General features: G+C 44.1%; 1 protein-coding gene and 1 long non-coding RNA gene across 5 annotated transcripts in view; one reads left to right on the forward strand and one right to left on the reverse strand.

Annotated features, from left to right (window-relative positions):
* Positions 1-17,220, forward strand: part of LOC142578704 (uncharacterized) — a 49,981-nt gene that overhangs the window by 13,024 nt on the left and 19,737 nt on the right. Inside the window, exons 2-4 of one of the 4 annotated variants that reach the window (XR_012827289.1) lie at positions 10,482-10,560; positions 14,967-15,589; positions 15,705-15,835. This is a non-coding gene — a long non-coding RNA (uncharacterized LOC142578704). Of the gene's footprint in view, positions 1-10,481; positions 10,577-14,966; positions 15,836-17,220 lie in introns of all 4 variants that reach the window. The other 3 variants (XR_012827288.1, XR_012827290.1, XR_012827287.1) reach the window with 3 other exon arrangements.
* Positions 13,427-16,122, reverse strand: LOC142578703 (receptor expression-enhancing protein 4-like). The gene is made up of 2 exons (XM_075688200.1): positions 15,743-16,122; positions 13,427-14,221 (listed from the first exon to the last, which is right to left on the reverse strand). The coding sequence occupies exons 1-2, from the start codon at positions 15,977-15,979 to the stop codon at positions 14,108-14,110; spliced, it is 351 nt and encodes a 116-aa protein (XP_075544315.1). The 5' UTR covers positions 15,980-16,122; the 3' UTR covers positions 13,427-14,107.

Consider the following 17,220-nt stretch of genomic DNA (forward strand, 5'->3'; position numbering starts at 1 on the left):
TAAGGTCTACCAGACTATATTTAATGTGCGGTTCTGTAGTTAATTGATGTATTATGCGCCGTAAACGCCGATAGTCATATCAGCCAAAATTATAGCAAATCGATGCAAAATCAAGGATGGGCTTATATTCCGTGCCCACTTAAAAATATCTGATGGAAGAATGGAAGGCGCTTTAACCATTCTATAAAAAGATAGTTACAAAGATAAGCCACCTTTTATTGACCAGATTTCCGGTCAACAAGAAAAGAGAACAAATATTCCCTAATCGGGTTACGATAGTGACAGGTAGGTAATTGAGACAATGGGAGATAATGAACTCTGGATTAAAATTTTACGTTCGGAACGTGCGGAAATATGTCGTAATGTTCACGTTGCTTGTACGCTTGTCGGTCATACGATTGTTCCGGGCAAGTTCCTTGTTTCTTAAGCCCGGCGGCGGTGCTTTTCCTGAATTTCCTGAACAGGCCGATAATACTTGCACGACGAATATATATCGCGAATCAAGTTTCAATCATCATCATCATCATCATCATCATCATCATCATCATCATCATCATCATCATCATCCTGTTATGTCCACTGCAGGACGAAGACGTCTCCCTGAGATCTCCAATTACCCCTCAGTCCTGCGCCAACCGGTGCAACTAGCGCCTGCGAATTTCCTAATTTCGTCGCAGCACCTAGTCTTCTGCCGTCCTCTACTGCCCTTCCCTTCTCTTGGTACCCATTCTGTCAGCCTAATGGTCCAACGGTTATATAACCAGTGCATTACATGACATGCCCTGCTTCATTCTTTTCTCGATGTCAATTAGAATGTCGGATATACCCGTTTGCTTTCCGATCCAAAGCGCTCGCTTTCTGTCTCTTATAGTTATGCCTAGCATTCTTCGTTTCATCGCTCTTTACACGATCCTTAACTTGGTCTCAAGCTTCTTTGTCAGTCTCCAATTCTCTGCCTCATATGTCAGCACTGGTAAAATTCACTGATTGTACACCTTCCTTTTCAATGATGATGGTAAGCTTCCAGTCAGGAGCTGACAATGTCTGCCGCATGCGATACAACCCATCCTCATTCTTCTATGAATTTCTTTCTCATGATCAGGGTTCCCTGTGATTAATTGATCTGGGTAAACGTACTCCTTCCCAGACTCTAGAGGGTGACTGGCGATCTTGAACTCTTGTTTTCATGCCCGGCTATTCATCAGTATATTGGTCTTGTCCATATTAATCTTCAACCGCACTCTCACGCTCTCTCTGTTAAGGTCCTCAATCATTTGTTGTAATTCGTCTGCATTGTTGCTGAATAGATCAATGTCATCGGCAAACCGAAGGTTGCTGAGATTTTCGCCGTCGATCCTTACTCCAAAGCCTTCCCAGTTTAAGAGGAAGCTTTAGCTCGGGCCCAACTCCGACGCGGCCTATTCAAATACATGTAAAACGCAAAAACGTTTTTATGAGATAACCCCTGGACCGATTTGGATGAAATTTGTTGCATTTGAAAGAGAAAGTTAAATTCTAGTGACTGTTGGAAGCGGAATTTCTATTTAGGGCTTGAATTTTCATAAAACGATTTTCAAATATTTGACCGTTTGAAAAAAATAGAAGCACGAAGTTCACAAGTTGATAGCTATGCATCAAGAACTGATATCGCGGTTCTGTAAACGGCATCCATTAGATCATTCAAGGCGGACAAATTCAATATGTCATCTTACATCTTACATGAATTTGTTACGTTGGTTACAACGGTTTTACAAAAGTTGTATTTCCCTATGATTAAATTTTTTTATATTCATGTGTAACATATCAATTTTGTCCGCTATGAATGTACTTTTAGATGCAATTCACAGAATTGTATTATCATTCTTAGTGGTTGAGTTACAGAGTTGTAAACTTGATAGTTTCGTTTTTAGAAAATTTTTGATTTTCGCCAATTTTTAATAAAAGATTGACGACCTAACTCAAAAATTCGAAACCAACAGTCACTAGATTTTAAGTTTTTCTTTTAAATGCAACAAACCTCGTCAAATTTGGTGCAGTGGTTGCCGAGAAAAACGAATTCTCCTTTTACATGTATTTAGATAGGAGCACTCGAGCTAAAGCTTCCTCTTAATAGCTTGAATACTTCTTCCAAGCACGCAGTGAATAGCATTGGAGACATTGTGTCTCCCTGTCTGACCCCTTTCTTTATAGGTATCTTCATGCTTTTCTTCTGTACAATTAATGTAGATGTGGAACCTGTCTAGATATTTTCCAAGGTATTTATGCAAGCGCTCTGTGCTCTTCGAATACGTAATGCCTCTATGACTGCTGGTATCTCTAATGAATCAAATGCCTTTTCGTAATCCATGAAAGCCATATAGAGAGTCTCATTGTACTCTGCGGATTTCTCGATAACCTGATTAATGACATGGATGTGATCCATTATAGAGTATCCCTTCCTGAAGCCAGCCTGTTCCCTTGGTTGACTAAAGTCCAGTATTGCCCTAATTCTATTGGAGATTATTTTGGTAAATATTTTATATAATACTGGCAGTAAGCTAATGGGCCTATACTTTTCTAGTTCTTTAACGTCGCACTTTTTGTGTATTAGTATAATGTTTGCATTCTTACAGTTTTCTGGGACCCTTGCAGTCGGTAGACATTTCGTATAAAGAACCACCAGTTTTCCAAGCATTATGTCTCCTCCATCTTTGATTAAATTGACTGTTATTCCATCTTCTCCTGCCGCTCTTCCTCGTTTCATGTCTTGCAAGGCCATTCTGACCGATAGTTATAGGCCCTTCTGACCGCTATAGTTATAGGAGGAGTTTCTGCATCCTGTTCATTACTGTTTCTAATTGAGGTATCCTGACTCCTCTGGGTACTGTCCAGGTCAGTATAGAATTATTACACGTTTAACCAATTTTGCTTTAGGGCTTATGTAATGACTGTAGAATTGAAGATCAGCGGCAACGAGGCCATGTAAAGTATTCATACTTAGTTTAGTTATCTTAAATAACTAAATGATCGAATAAATAGATGAATAAATAAATAAAACTAAAACATACCGCACCAGTTTCAAGGTTTCTGTTGCCAAAATTTTCCACGATACACGTTCACTGCGGCATCACTGAGTTGTCCCATATAGCATGCGCCGCAACAGCGCGCACGCTAACCTAACTTAATTATGCAAATTTGACGCCGAAGTGACGGCAGATAGGAAGCAACCCTTGACAGCTCCCGAGCATGTGTTGGTAGACGATCGCATCGCTGCACCGCGCGAGCAGAAGAAGGAAGAAACGATAAGCAGAAGGCAAAGACGGAGACGCGATGACGCACCCCGTGTCGGTGGCGCGTTACGCATGAGTGAGAAAAACACGTCGACAAGTGAACGCCGAAGAAAGCGAGAGAGAGAGCGAATGAACACATCTGAAATTAATGAATGAGGGAATGGAGTACAACTTATTTATTGTCCATAATTAACTGTTGATAGCCCATCGGCTGGCCTGTTCGTATCCTGGCACGTCTAAGCACTCTCTTGTGACTTTTGTCCCGGGACACCGCCACAGCAAACATAACTTAGTGTTCTTTAACTCTCTACAGTTCACGTGTTCAATAAATTATCTGCTGAGAGAGTGTCTCTCATGCTATTTTTTGCGTATATTTTACAAATTATATTTTTTCCTCTGCTTTTTCAAGAGGTTCATCAGTGCTATTTTTGAAAGGGGGCGGGAATTTAATGAGCGAAATAAGTCGACATGTCTGGAATACGAAAAAAAAGAAGAGTGAATGCGTCAGCCATGTTTCCGTCCACTTATCGGTGACCTGTGTATAGCGGATGACAGCCGTTCGGCCAAGGTCACGAGTCTCAAGAGATCGAACGAGCAGCTTTCTCAATGCCGACTGGGTGAGCCAGTTCTGTCGAGCATACATAAAACGCCGTGGCGCTCATTTGCAAAACATCTCGTCTGCGCAAGGAGAGCCACAGGTGCGAACGGAAACGGCACGAACCGAGGTCTATAACTTTGGTCGAGGCTTGCCATGGTGGTTACAGCGGTTGTCAAGTCTTTGCGTAGCCTCGGAAGACTAATCCTCTGGCTCTTCGACGCGAAGAAACGCAACTGCAGCGCTAAGTAATGCGCCTTTATTAATAGACGGTAATGATGTGCGTCACTCGTTCTTTCACAGAAAGAGCTTTACTTCGCGGCGCAGGACATTTATTCGAGCGAGTACGAGGATGTCAAGTTCCAAGACGACAGTTGCCTGACTATGCGAAGATGGTGTTCGAAATGGTCTTGGTTTCCAACTTTTCTTTTTCTTTCAGGTGTTCTGCAAAATTTCTACTGCTATACGACATTTGTTTCCGTGTTTGATGTATGTAACTTGACGATTTGTTTTCTTTTGCTAATTTCGTGCTCTTCTGTGGTTTTTAGTTATTGTCCTTGCCTAAATATACAACTCTTTCCGGTATAGCTCTCTAATATTAATTCACGAACTTTCAGTGTTTCATTCTGGTATAGGCGAATAAGCCCTTCTTTTTTTCTCCTCTATGTTGACATCTATGCATAAATGTGCACATATCCTCGCTGATGGGGCCTTATCTCATTTTGTTAGTATGGGTGTTATTATAGGCTTGTGCGAATAGCTGTCATTTTCCACATCAAGCTGCCTTTTGTTTGTAAACGGTATGCATGCCTCAGGCAAACCCTTTGCGACTTTCTGCCTGCGCACCTCGACATCATTGGTGTGTGTGTCTGATGTCGGAAATTAAGGCGATTTTGGCTTCGAGTTTTAAGTGTATAGTTGTTGCAGTAGCATGCGAATATGAGAAATTTCGAAAACGTATTGAATAATTTCTATAAAAGTGGAGAATTGGGCCTTGTTGGTCCTTCACTGTTGTAACGAAAACGCAAGCAGATGACGAGAAAGGGACGGAACGGCCAGTGACAAAACAATGCGGCACAACGGAATATCGATCGCTAGTCCGCGTAGTTGATGGCTGAGGTCACTTTTATCATTGTTTCTATAACACTTGTTAGATGTCCTTTGCGTGCATGGTACTGCCATGTTTATTTCGTTATATCTTTTTTTTACCCATTTTTGGCTCCCCTGCGCACCTGTGTTGACTGCGTGGTGTGGTACACTTGCATGCATTTTATACGCTTGGGCTCTTCATTTTCCCCCAATGCAATATTGGCAGAAGTATTCCTTACGAAAATACTTGTTGACACTCTCAAGTTACCCTGTTTTCTTTCCACAGCCTTGAATAAACTTTATGCAATGTTCGCCTTAATGATCTTTAGTGAACTTTAGTGAACTTTAGGGATCTTCGCCTGAAACTTTTATAAAGAACAAGCGCAACGCGGTTACTTTGTCGTTGTGTGTTCGCGCATTTATAACGAGTGCTTTTGTTTTGAATTCGAGTGTTCGATTCGATATTTTGCTTTTTGATTCCTTAGAAAAGTCTATTTTTGCCAAATATGCTGCTGCGATTATTGGAGCCTGCCTACTACAAGGAAACGCCCATGGTGCGGCGGCTGTTTCAAGTGCTCGTTTTAACCTGACCCGGAAATGAAGTGAGTTTTGACCTCTTGCTCATTTGGCAAACTTCGCAGCCCAACAGGCTCGTAAATATCGCTACGCGTATTGAAGGATATAATTGGATCTTCTTTAATATTGCATCAAATTTCTGTTACACCTACCTTTCATTGTTCTGTTTATTCTTCCGTATTTTTAGAATGCTCTTATCGTGTTCGAACGTGGGTATTGTGTTGACGCATCTGTCGGTCTGGCCAATATTATCATTTTCCACAGAAGAAATGTTCGTGACGTATCAAGCCGCAGAGAGGAACTTATCGAAAGACAAGGCGTGCTTCATCTCAGGATTAATCCTTGTTTTGTAACGCCTTCTGTGCTGATGTACGTAATAGGCGAGTTTATTCGGTGTTGAAAATTTCACTTGGACATTGTTTCCCGAGTTGGGCAGTGCATGCCTATTGTCATGAATTCCATAGATTGAATGTTGCGTATATACAGTTTCAACTGCGGTTTTCCGCCGCTCAGTATTTGATTGTCAGCCTGCTCAGAGCATTGTGTTCTGGCCTTTCTTGGAATGGACAACTATTCAGTTCATATTTCCCGCGGCCGCCGTTTCAGGCTGCAATACAAGAAATTCAGACATGGGGCATACTGATGTGGGGCGCACTAACCGCACCTAGCCTCAGCTGGGGTGCGTTCTCGACAGCCTCGAGCGGTGAGGAGTGCTTGATTCACTAGTATGTCCGACTCGCCTCCTCAGGGAGTCGAAGCAGCCCATTCTGAGGCAACGCGTCACTGCTCGGGTTTTCTTAAGGGTCCTGCATCCCAGATTCCGTGGCCTTATGGCAAACAGCTTTATTTGCTTGGTCACTGTTCACAAGGCCGCTTAGCGTGACTTGCGATTGCTGACGCTTAATCAGTTGCTCTTTCATCATATATGTATTGGTGAGGTTGCTTTCTGAGTTCTCGACTGCCCTGTCGGAAGAGCTCTTCTTCCTTGGCGAAGAGAAATTCCTTCGGCATGGGTCCTGTACCTGTGTGCCGTCCTCAGCTGGCCGTGCGGAACTTGTTTTTCAGCCAGCCTAGTTTTGGTGGGCGGTCTGCTCAAGTGCTTCTTAGCAATAATGCCATGTATATAGATGTACTGCTTTTAATTGTCAAAAGCATCCCATCATACACAATATGTATGTCGTCATGTCTTTCGGCTGTGTGGCGTGGTTTCCGTGGGGATAGATCCTGACACTCAGACCTCTGAATGATGAATGGGAAAGTTTTTTTTTATTTCCTATGGCGTTGGAGGAGGAGGAGGAGTAGATTTTAATGAAGAGAAAGGATGAGAGGTCGGCCTGGAGAGCGTGTCTCTAGCCTGTTACTCCTCACTGGGGAAAGGGGAAGTGGGAATATAGTGAAAGGTAAGTGGCAGGTGATTATGTTATGGTAAAATGACGTAGTACAGACACGTTGTCCAATACGCGGATGCGCACTGCAGACACAATACACGATAGAGGAATCTTGTTCACACAAAAAGTTATCGCGTAAGGACATTTCGCACTGTCTGCACGTCTCACATGTTCTAGAGGCGATCGTCTAAACCAGTCTCAGGTCGAAAACGCAAGAGTGACGTTATGTTGGGCACAGTCAACTCTTCTCTACGCGCCTAAAATCTTCCGAAAACGGGCGGGAGTCCAAGCAGTCAACAGTAGACTTAAGTGTTCTTCGCTCGGCCGCATATTGAGGGCACACGCAAAGTACGTGAGCGATTGTCTCGGGAGTGTGACAGACGCTACAGTCAGGGTCCAATGCTTGTCCAATCTTGTGAAGGTATCGGTTAGTGCACGCCACACCCAGCCGTAATCGATGGATGAGTGTTTCCTGGCCACTCCGCAACCTAAGTGGAAGCCCTATGGCATTGGAATCTATGACATACTATATGAACTTCATTAAACAGCCTGTAGTCAGCATGGCGGTCGCAGGCAACGTAACCTGCATATTTTTGTCAAATAGTGTACGTATTTGTGCCTACAGTTCCTTTGTACTGCTAAAGTTTTCCACATAATGTGTACACATAAACGCTCATTTGTCGCCTACACATTTCGCTTGCGCAAAACTCGCATGTGCACATCATCACTTGTAAATGTTTCTGAAACCGTCTCATTACTCTTGTTCTCGTCAGTGTCGCTGTTATTCGTATAGTTTGTGGCCTTTCGCTTTATTCTAACCTTTGTAGACACTCTACAGTGAGCAATTTTTTGTTATAGAAATTAGTCCTGCAAACTTGTAGCGCCCATCGACGTACCACTTAGAAGATCCTGTACACAGTACAGAGTAGGCTGGAATTGTTAATGGAATTAAGGCACGGGGTGCACTTGGTGACACTCATTGTCTCTGTCTAATAAACTTTTGTTAAACGCAACAGAAAGGCGATGTGCAATGTTTCACACCGGTGTGAAACTTCTGGCCTTGTCGCACCAACAAGGCCAGGAGTCAATCCTGGTGAAATATAAGTGCACTGTAGCAATTGCACAATATGCTATGTGTTTGTGTCGATAATAAAAATTGATTTATTGTTGGATTGATTGCTTGATTGATTGCTCGACAATTAGAATAAATTTTCCCTTTCTATAGAAGCAAGCGCCCTTCCTCTCCCACAAAGTCTGCCGATTGCTTGAATTGGGGAAGCTTACTTGCGACTCTTGCAACAGAAAACTTCTGCGGCCCATCTGCGCACTGTTGGTAGCTGTATGCCCTAGGAGCTTTTGTTTACGTGGCAATTATTTCCCACCCACGTTCGCTTCACTGCATCCCGGACGCGCACCGAGGTGAATCCCTCTCAGAAACGCTTCACTAGCGGATAAGCTGCGGCCAGCGTTCGCGTTGGTGGCCGCCCACTTCGAGGCACACCTGGTCCTTCCGCGCCGCTAGAAACGCCCCATGGGGAGCGCCCGACTGCATAGGCACATCACTACGTTGGCACTAAACAATAACGTTAAATTTGTAGATACTGTCAAATGATTAATTTAGCGCCAAGAGCATGATCACAGAGAGGGGAGGACATAAAGACAGGACGAGCTCAATTATTTACGGTGCATCAGCTAGCCCCACAGCAAGTGCTCTTGTGTCTCGCCCTTGTTCCACTTTGTGGTTGCATGTGTTAGCGCTGTTATAATTTTCAAGCCAAGTATGCATCAACTCGCCCAAGAAGAAGTTTTAATGAAATACCCTAGACTGATCCCATATTGTTTGTAGGCATGTGTCCGCGTTTACTGGGCCGGTTGAAAAGGCTGTTCCGAGAAAAAGACGGCTGCAGTTTTCTTTCGTGCCCTTCGCGCCAAGACTGCGGAGCTTGAACGCCAGTGCAGCGTCACGGACTTCAGCGTCTTCTTGCATACTTGGGCAGGGCAGTCGTACAGAAAAAAGATTTTTAAAACTTTCGGCGTTTTTGGTTCACTTAAATTTAGGGGAGGGCGTATATTCAATGTTTCGAATACTAATCGAATATTACGCACTAACTATTCGTAGTCCAAACGGAACTGCTCGGTATTTTTGAATAATCGAAACTAATCAAACATTTCGTAACAACCTACTGGTAAAGTCTGGGTAGTGTTCTCCGTCTTTTAAACAAGGTATCACAACTTATCACAAGTTAAACAATTACAAATTTTTTTGAAGTAACACCGAAACAAAATGGGTAATTACTTTTCGGTTTCGTGGCGGAAGCCCGCATGACAACCTGTGAGTTTTGCTTGCCTGTCATTTTGTGCTTTCGACAGTTTAGTCACAAAGCAGTTTTAGCTTTTATGCTACAGCCAGTGACGTTTTCCTTGAAACGGGCCTTTTACACGTGTCTAAGCCACAGAAACCCTTCAGCCCCTTTCCTTTTTATTTTTGCACAACTTTTCAGCTTTTTTTTCGGCAACCACTTTTTTAACGTTTTTAGAAAGGTAGTTATACAGCAGCCATCCATTCTTGGAAAGCTTGTTAACAGCCAGGCTGTAAAGTTGTTGAGAAGATGTTCGCGCATTCTTTTTAACACCCTCAAGTACATAAGCCAACTAGTGCATAAATTATCAATGTATTGTATTTTTTCTTTATTTGGGCTTTCCAAACAATAATTGAACACTTTTCAAAAACACATTTCTGATAGCTAAAATGTTATTGTCTGGGACACGTGCACCGAACATTTACGTGGATTTCTTAGCTGCTTCTACCGCAAAACTCCATGGAGGAATTTCTGGCAGTAAGGAAGCGAAAGTGAACATTGCAAATATTGCAGTATGTAAATATGGGGTTTTGAAGTTTTGAGTTGGAGCACTCCGTGCACTCCTTTCGAGCGGGAGTTCTTGTAATTTGGCGGGAAATAGCTTGTCTTACGCACATCCCCATGCGCGTGCATATCTGTTCAAGACCTGTGCTCCACTATCGGCTCGACTGCTTGGCAGAACTGCAGCGAGGTCAGGTGTAGCCATAGTGGCCTCGCCAGCTTGCAGTTTGACGCACATGATGTAGGCAATGTTTACTCCGATGTTCAAGAATTCAAAGAACATCCGAGGGTAGAAATTTATTATTTACTATCAGTCCACTTCGGACGTTACCTTCTTTGAGCTGGCAGGACGTGATAGCTCATGGAAAGGTTGACAACTAGGAAGACCTTCGTTTCTTCTGGCGATGTTATGAAGACGTTCCCATTTCGCTCAGCATATCGAGTGCTTCCTTTTACAAAGATTTTTACGAAGCTCTACAACTTCATAACACCGTAAAATATCTTTAGTGTTATGAGATCAGCCGGTTGTACGCCATGTGAAATAAACTTTATTTCCTTGTGCTGGGGCACGCCGGAATCAGCTGTGACTTGCTGTTTAGTATGTCTTCTTTCATTCGATGACCATTTGACTGCGCACGTAGTTTTTAGGAGCAGTAATTGAAAGATTTTCGACTGACACACCTTCCCTCTTTCACTTTTTCAGGGGCCTTGAATGTTCCGGCTTCTCTGGGTATTCTGCGTCAATTCCTGCAGCAACGTTGACAAATCTTCTTTGACAAGTTGTAAAGTAGACTCATGGTCGTTGTCATAAAAGAAATCTTATAGAATCTTGCCTTACGATACTAGGAATTTCGTTGCTCTTCTGCCATAATTTTGGTAAATTAAAGCTTTTATATAATATTAACTACGCCACATCCAAAGGCGCAGAGTATACAAATGTATTAATTTCAAGAGGCTATTAGAACATACAAGTTCTACCACCAAGCTAACGCCACCAAGTTGTATCAAGCATTCTGTGCACCTTTTTTGGCACTATTATGTTTCCTCGCCAGACGAGTTTTCGTCGAACACTTGACTACAAAACATTCTGTTACTGTGCACTGGGACACATATGTACCGATGTCTCTTTCTCGATAAAAAAGGTAGTTTATACTCGTTCTTAAATTCGAGAATTTTTGTTTGTGAGATACCCTTGATCACTGCAGTTTTTATTCGACACATTATCTTCCTTCACTCACGAGAAAAAAACTGCAATACAAGTACTCAATTCATCGATGGCGATGCACCCCTTGCTTCGCGACTCCACCAACGTTTCGTCAGCGTTTTGTCATAGAGTTGTCAACCAAAATAAGATATTTCCCTAACGGAACCTCACTAGTTCTGTAAATTACTGCGAGTAGGCTCGTAGGGACAGAATGTATAAATTCGGGGACACATGTGTCCCATATATGTTAAGGAGTCAGTGACAATTAATGATCTTTTGCTTAAAAGCAACCCTTTGTTCCTTATACTTAGCTGTTTTTTCCACTCGTTGGTACAGGCGTGGTACCTAACTATACCAAAAGAAATGTTGCTGCTGTAAATGTATGCTTCTGCGTTTGACTATTCGATATTCGATACTTACTATTCGTGTTCGATTCGTATTCGAAAAAGTTGAGATACGCCAACCACTACTTAAATTGCCATAGAATTCGTGTTCATCGGTCGATAACTAGCTGGTGCAAGTGATCAAGCGACCCTGCTAGTGCCGAGAGGAGGGCGCCAAAATTAATTACGTCACTCGGAGCCAGTGCGGGAACCTTAGCGTGGCGCCGCGTGTCTCTCGTTTTCGACTATCTTGTGGGTTCACGGAAATACTGGGCTTTTTTTTGGGGGGGGGGGAGGTTATTTAATAAGTGCAATTTGGCTATTTCGTGTCCCTTTAACCTAGAGTAGCACAGCCGTGATATGCGGGTTGAAGAGTTCCCGTGAAGTCTGTGTGTACGTATGCTTGCGCACCCAGCTCCACGATGTTGCATACCCAGCTTCATACGCTCAATGGGGGATTGGCAAAGAATCAAATATTTGCGAGAAACAGACAATGACGAGGTGAATGACTTAGTTGGATACACACACACAGGAAGGAAGGAAGGAAAAAGTGGAGAAGGAAGGCAGGGAGGTTAACCAGTTTTGACTAACCGGTTTGCTACCCTACACATGGGAGCGGGATGGGGGGATGAAAGATGGGGAGAAGAGATAGAGGGCACATAACACGGCACACACATCGTTGGTTACAGTCTGTCACTCTTGTGCGGTACGTGACATCACTGTCACAGCCGCTTGTCCAAGCCCGTATCCTTCATAAACCGAAGAAGTCCCTTCGTCGCCTTCAGCTGCGATGACTTCAGTCGGCGATATGTGAAAATGGGTGCAATTGACAATGGTCTATTGTCAAGGTGCGCTAGAATGGACGCCATGGACTGTCTCTGAACATTATATTCAGGACAGTCGCACAGAATGTGTTCCAGCGTCTCCTCGCAAAGACAGACATTGCAGAGAGCGTTGTCGGCCATTCCAATGCGAAACGAGTAAGATTTCGTGAAGGCCACCCCTAGCCATAAGCGATAAAGCAGGGTGGCCTCACTTCGGCGGAGTCCGGTTGGCATACATAGATGCATCAAGGAGGGCAGGTCGTGTTGATGATTGCTGCGGTTGGTCTGGCTGCTTGGTGTGCACCATAGAGAGAGCGTGATCTCCCGTGCAAGCACTTGAAGTCTGCTGGCTGCGTCGGACCGTGAAAGTGGTATGGCCTCTTCCTGTGTGTCTTCAAGAGCTGTCCGAGCGGCTTTATCGGCGTCTTCATTTCCGATGACGCCGCAGTGACTTGGCAACCACTGAAACGTCACGTGATGTCCTTTCTCATGTGATGTATGGAGTAGGCATCTAATATCGAAGACGAGCTGTTCGAATGGCCCGCGACGCAGAGCTGATAGTACAGATTGTAGGGCTGCCTTTGAGTCGCTGAAAATTGACCATTGTCGAGGTGGTTCCCGATTGACAAAACAAAGTGCAGCTCGAAGAGCGGCTAGTTCCGCAGATGTAGATGTCATTGGGTGGTCAGTCCTAAAGCTGATGGTAATACCTCTTTCTGGGACGACTACAGCACCGGACGAACACTGGATGTTTGTGGAACCGTCAGTATAAATATGTGCACGGTCTGCGTACCGCTCGTGCAGAAGAAGCAGAGACAGTTGTTTCAGCACAGGCGACGACAGCTCAGACTTTTTCCCGATTCCTGGCACGTTGAGATGGACTGTGGGGCTGACAAGGCACCAAGGGGGCATCGATGGTTTAGATGCAGCGGTGAAGCCCGAGGGAAGTTTGTCGTTGTACTTGACAATAGTTTTTGAGAATGATGCTTGGTGCCTGTCTGAAGGTAGTGTTGCAAGGTGGTGATAGGGGGCCCGTGCCAAATGTCTGATATGCGTTCTCAGGGTTTCCACCGTGATGTGAGTCTGCATTGGATGGTCCCGAGCAATCGCAATAGTTGCCTCAGTTGACGTGCATCTCGGCAAACCAAGACAAACTCTGAGTGCTTGAGCTTGCGCTGCTTGCAGAACACGAATATTTGTCTTGCAGGTGTTGTTCAGTACAGGTAGACTGGGATACACACACACAATTTTATGGTGCAATAATAGGGGCCTTTGGCGAGTTGGTAGGAGTTCATATTTGACAAGCAGCAGCGTTAATCAGATGTATCGCAGATGTAGAGCCTAGAAGAGAGATCATAACACAAGCGCGTCTCTTGTGACCCTTATTTCTTCGTCATTGTCTAGTTAGTGCTACTGGTTGTCAAATTTAGGGTACAAGAAAAATAAAGCACAATGGGAAACAAGTCATGTTGAAGAAACTTTCTTACTCATCAGTTTATACAGAAATTTTAGCGATGAGAACCGGGCTCCTATTATGCATATGGTGGTACAGGTTTGCAATAAAATACAATCAAGCGAGACAATACAAGATAGGCGGCGAATCATGCGCTCCTAGTTCTTTCTTGAATGCCTATCTGATGTGGATGACGTTTTCAGCGAAATTGTCCGGTAGTTGCATAATACAATGGGCATATTTCATACAAATGTTGATGTTTCTGAGTTTCCTACCTTTTGATTTCCATGCCAATTAGGTGTTTGTGTGGTTGTTGGTAGCAGCATTTATGCGTAAGCAGCAGGCGTCACGTACACAACTCCTTATGCAAAACTGCACGCCAACCAAAACACAACGTACGCGAAGGCCGCAATAATAGCGAAAAATAACGACATGTATTTGTTGTTGAACGCTTCGATATTTGCTTTACATGAAAATCGTGAATTTCTCCAATTCCCCCAGTAACTTGTCGGCAGTCGGCTCCAACAGTTTCATTCGAGGTCGAACGAAACTTTCATAAAAGTCTTCCGGCGCTTGTACCTGAAAAAAAAAATGAACAGACTGGGCTGAGTATTCAGAGCGTTGTTGCTACATATAGCGTCATAGTAGCAATAACAAACTAATTCACTTCGCAGCGGTAAAGCATGTCGTATTTGTCAAAAGATTCCGGACCTACGCGAGAGAGTATAATTTTAAGTTGGTTTGTCGTATGGGGCTTACATAGTATGTACACCCCTCGACTCAACCGTTTTGTTGGGGGTGGGAGAGGTGTCTGATACGGTTTGACGACACAAAGCTCCCCATAGACGATGATGGACACCTTGATATGCATGCTCTGGTTCAGGATGCCGTTTAGGCAGGCAATATCTTATTTCGAACAGCGCAGCACTTAACAAGGACGGATGAGGGCGCGCAGAGCGCCGACGTCACGCGGGAGCTGCTTCGTGCGTACAGGCGGAACGAGAGAGCCCGAGCGCCGCAGGCGGCAGTGGCTATTGGTGACACTAAGCACGTAGGATAGCAGTGAATACATGCTTACAATGTCCGGATTTCGGCTGGTTGGTTGATACTTTTGAATTCGAACAGCGCAACACAAGACACTGACATAAGCGAAATAAATAAATAAACAAATAGCAATAAGAAACGTAAAAGAACGTGGAATTTATTGTCCCGAAACTTTTATGAGGGACGCCGTACGTAGTGGAGGACTCCAAGCTGAAATTCTGGCGTATTTTAGAGCGCACTTTTATTTGCCTCTTTTTGCCCCTGGCCTCCCCGTTAATAGGACCTTGGCACGTGCAACCGGCCACTGCGCAAGTGAACTTTCCGGGTCCGTTCCCTAGAGTGGGTATGTGCCGCTGCGTGTATGTGCCCGAACAGGCGAGCAGAACGAGTGCCAAGAAGTGAAGGCGTCAGCGACAGGAAATTGCAGAAATCGACTACAGACAAGTGAAGACGTGGGCAACCGCAGCAGCCGACTGCTTAGCAAGAAGAGAACGAAATGGGACCACAGCGTGCGCTGAGCTAAGTATGCTGCGGGAGAGCGAGAAGTGAGGCGAACACATTTTGGCAAGCATCACGGATTAGATTTGGCTATTCGATTATCCTCTGGGGGCCTCAACCCATGGGCACAGTGACGGGAAAGTTTGCGCTGCCATCCAGGGTTTTCTTGTGGAGGTCAATGAGATTTATACTATAAATTCAGGCCTTAATATTTCATTTTCTTTCCACCAAGCTGAGTTTAAGTAGTTGCATTTACGCTATCAGTTATTCCTTCATTTCGACCAAAGCAGTATCGAAAATCTATCCTTCCATTATAATTTACCTATTCCAAATTTTGTTTGATTCATTTACAGATTTCTTTATTTTATTTTGAACTACCCGGCTCTTGGCCGATCCCCAGGGCGGGTATGTGCCAGTGACTACGAGGCTATAATACATCTACATCAAAGAAAGCTTCGCTCGTCACCGATTCCAACCCAAGCGTAGGTATCCACCGGTACCCTTTCGTGTGTATATGCAGAGAACATCGGGGCGGTCTGTTCGAACGGCAGCGCGTACCAGTACCCAGACGAAGGCGGCCAGCCTTAGTCCGCTGATGAAGTCCGCGAAGTGAGCGCCGAACAAGACCTCGATCGTGCAGTCCAGCAGCAGGTAGGTGCCAATGCTGACCCAGTACTTGAGCAGGAAGGCCGCCTTGTGGCCGTTATTCCTCTCGTCGATGGTCTTGAACGAGGCGTACACCGGCCAGAGAAGGCCGAGCGCCAGCATGATTCGACAGCACGAACACAAGCTCATTTCGCGCCTCGTCACTTCTTCTTCTTATCAGGGCTGCCCAGTTGCCAGACTGCTTTGATTGGTGGGCGTGGATGTAGAGCCTCAATGCCAGTGGCACGTCTTTCGTCCTCTGTTATACATGGGTTGTCGGGGAGAGGTTGACGTATAAGATACCTTGGCCGCTTCATTTCTCTATGTTCTGCAAAAATAAATAAATAAATAAAGATTACAACAGCACTAATAGAGATAACAACGCTGTAACAGAAATTTTATGATAAACGTCTATGCTAACCGAATTATATATGTAATCCTCATTCACATGAACGAAAGTAGCATTATTTGTTACGCTTTATATGTCTAAATGTCCGAGAAATCGCATCTTTTCTAAACGCACGAAGGTAATGCTCTACGCGAACGCATAATCATGGTGAATTGTTAAGTTTATAACACAATATTTTTCTTGAATGTGATCAATTTACGAAAGTCACAAAGTAGTTTGAAGCCTGAAGGACGCATTTTAAGCAAGTCCATGTACTACTACCCATCCTTTTCACGCTTGCTGAAACGCCCATATACCGGCAGGTCCCGTCGACTATGGGTAATAGTTGTTCTACTATATTAATGCTCATTTATTCATGCATTCGTTGAATACTGCAGCATGAAGGCATGAAATGCTCAAGCAGGAGAGGCAAGGAATAGAGAACATATCGCAATAATGCGTGCACAATAGCAGGTCAATATTACAACAGCAGTGCTAGAAGTGGAAGTAATGCGTAATACAGCGTTTCCGACACTCATGTGACATCATTCTATAACAGCCAAAGAGTGAAAAAAATAAGGGTGAAGGAAATGTCTAGACTAACTATACAGCTGATTCTAATGTTTCTAGAGAGTGAATACTTGCGTGTGGAAGCTCGTTCCATTCTGCAATTGTTCGGAGAGACCGAAAAACTTGATGATTAGTTCTGCTAAAGTACGGACTTAAGGCCAAAGCATGAATATGACAGATTGTTACAGGAGTTATTATATAGGAGGTAGGATCCAGGATGAGTTTGCCATTGAATAGTAAGTATGAAAATTTCAGACGTAACAATTTTCTTCTGGTCTGTATGGTCGTGCTACCGTCAGGCTGGACTATTTCTGAGGCGGTAATCACGGCCGCACAGAAATAAAATGAAACGAACAGCATTTCTCTGGACTATCTCTAATGCATCGATCCACAATGCGTCGAAAGCATTCTTGGCATTGTCGCACCAGTTTTA

This window comes from Dermacentor variabilis, chromosome 4 (assembly GCF_050947875.1).
Source record: "Dermacentor variabilis isolate Ectoservices chromosome 4, ASM5094787v1, whole genome shotgun sequence".
Lineage (NCBI taxonomy): Eukaryota > Metazoa > Arthropoda > Arachnida > Ixodida > Ixodidae > Dermacentor > Dermacentor variabilis.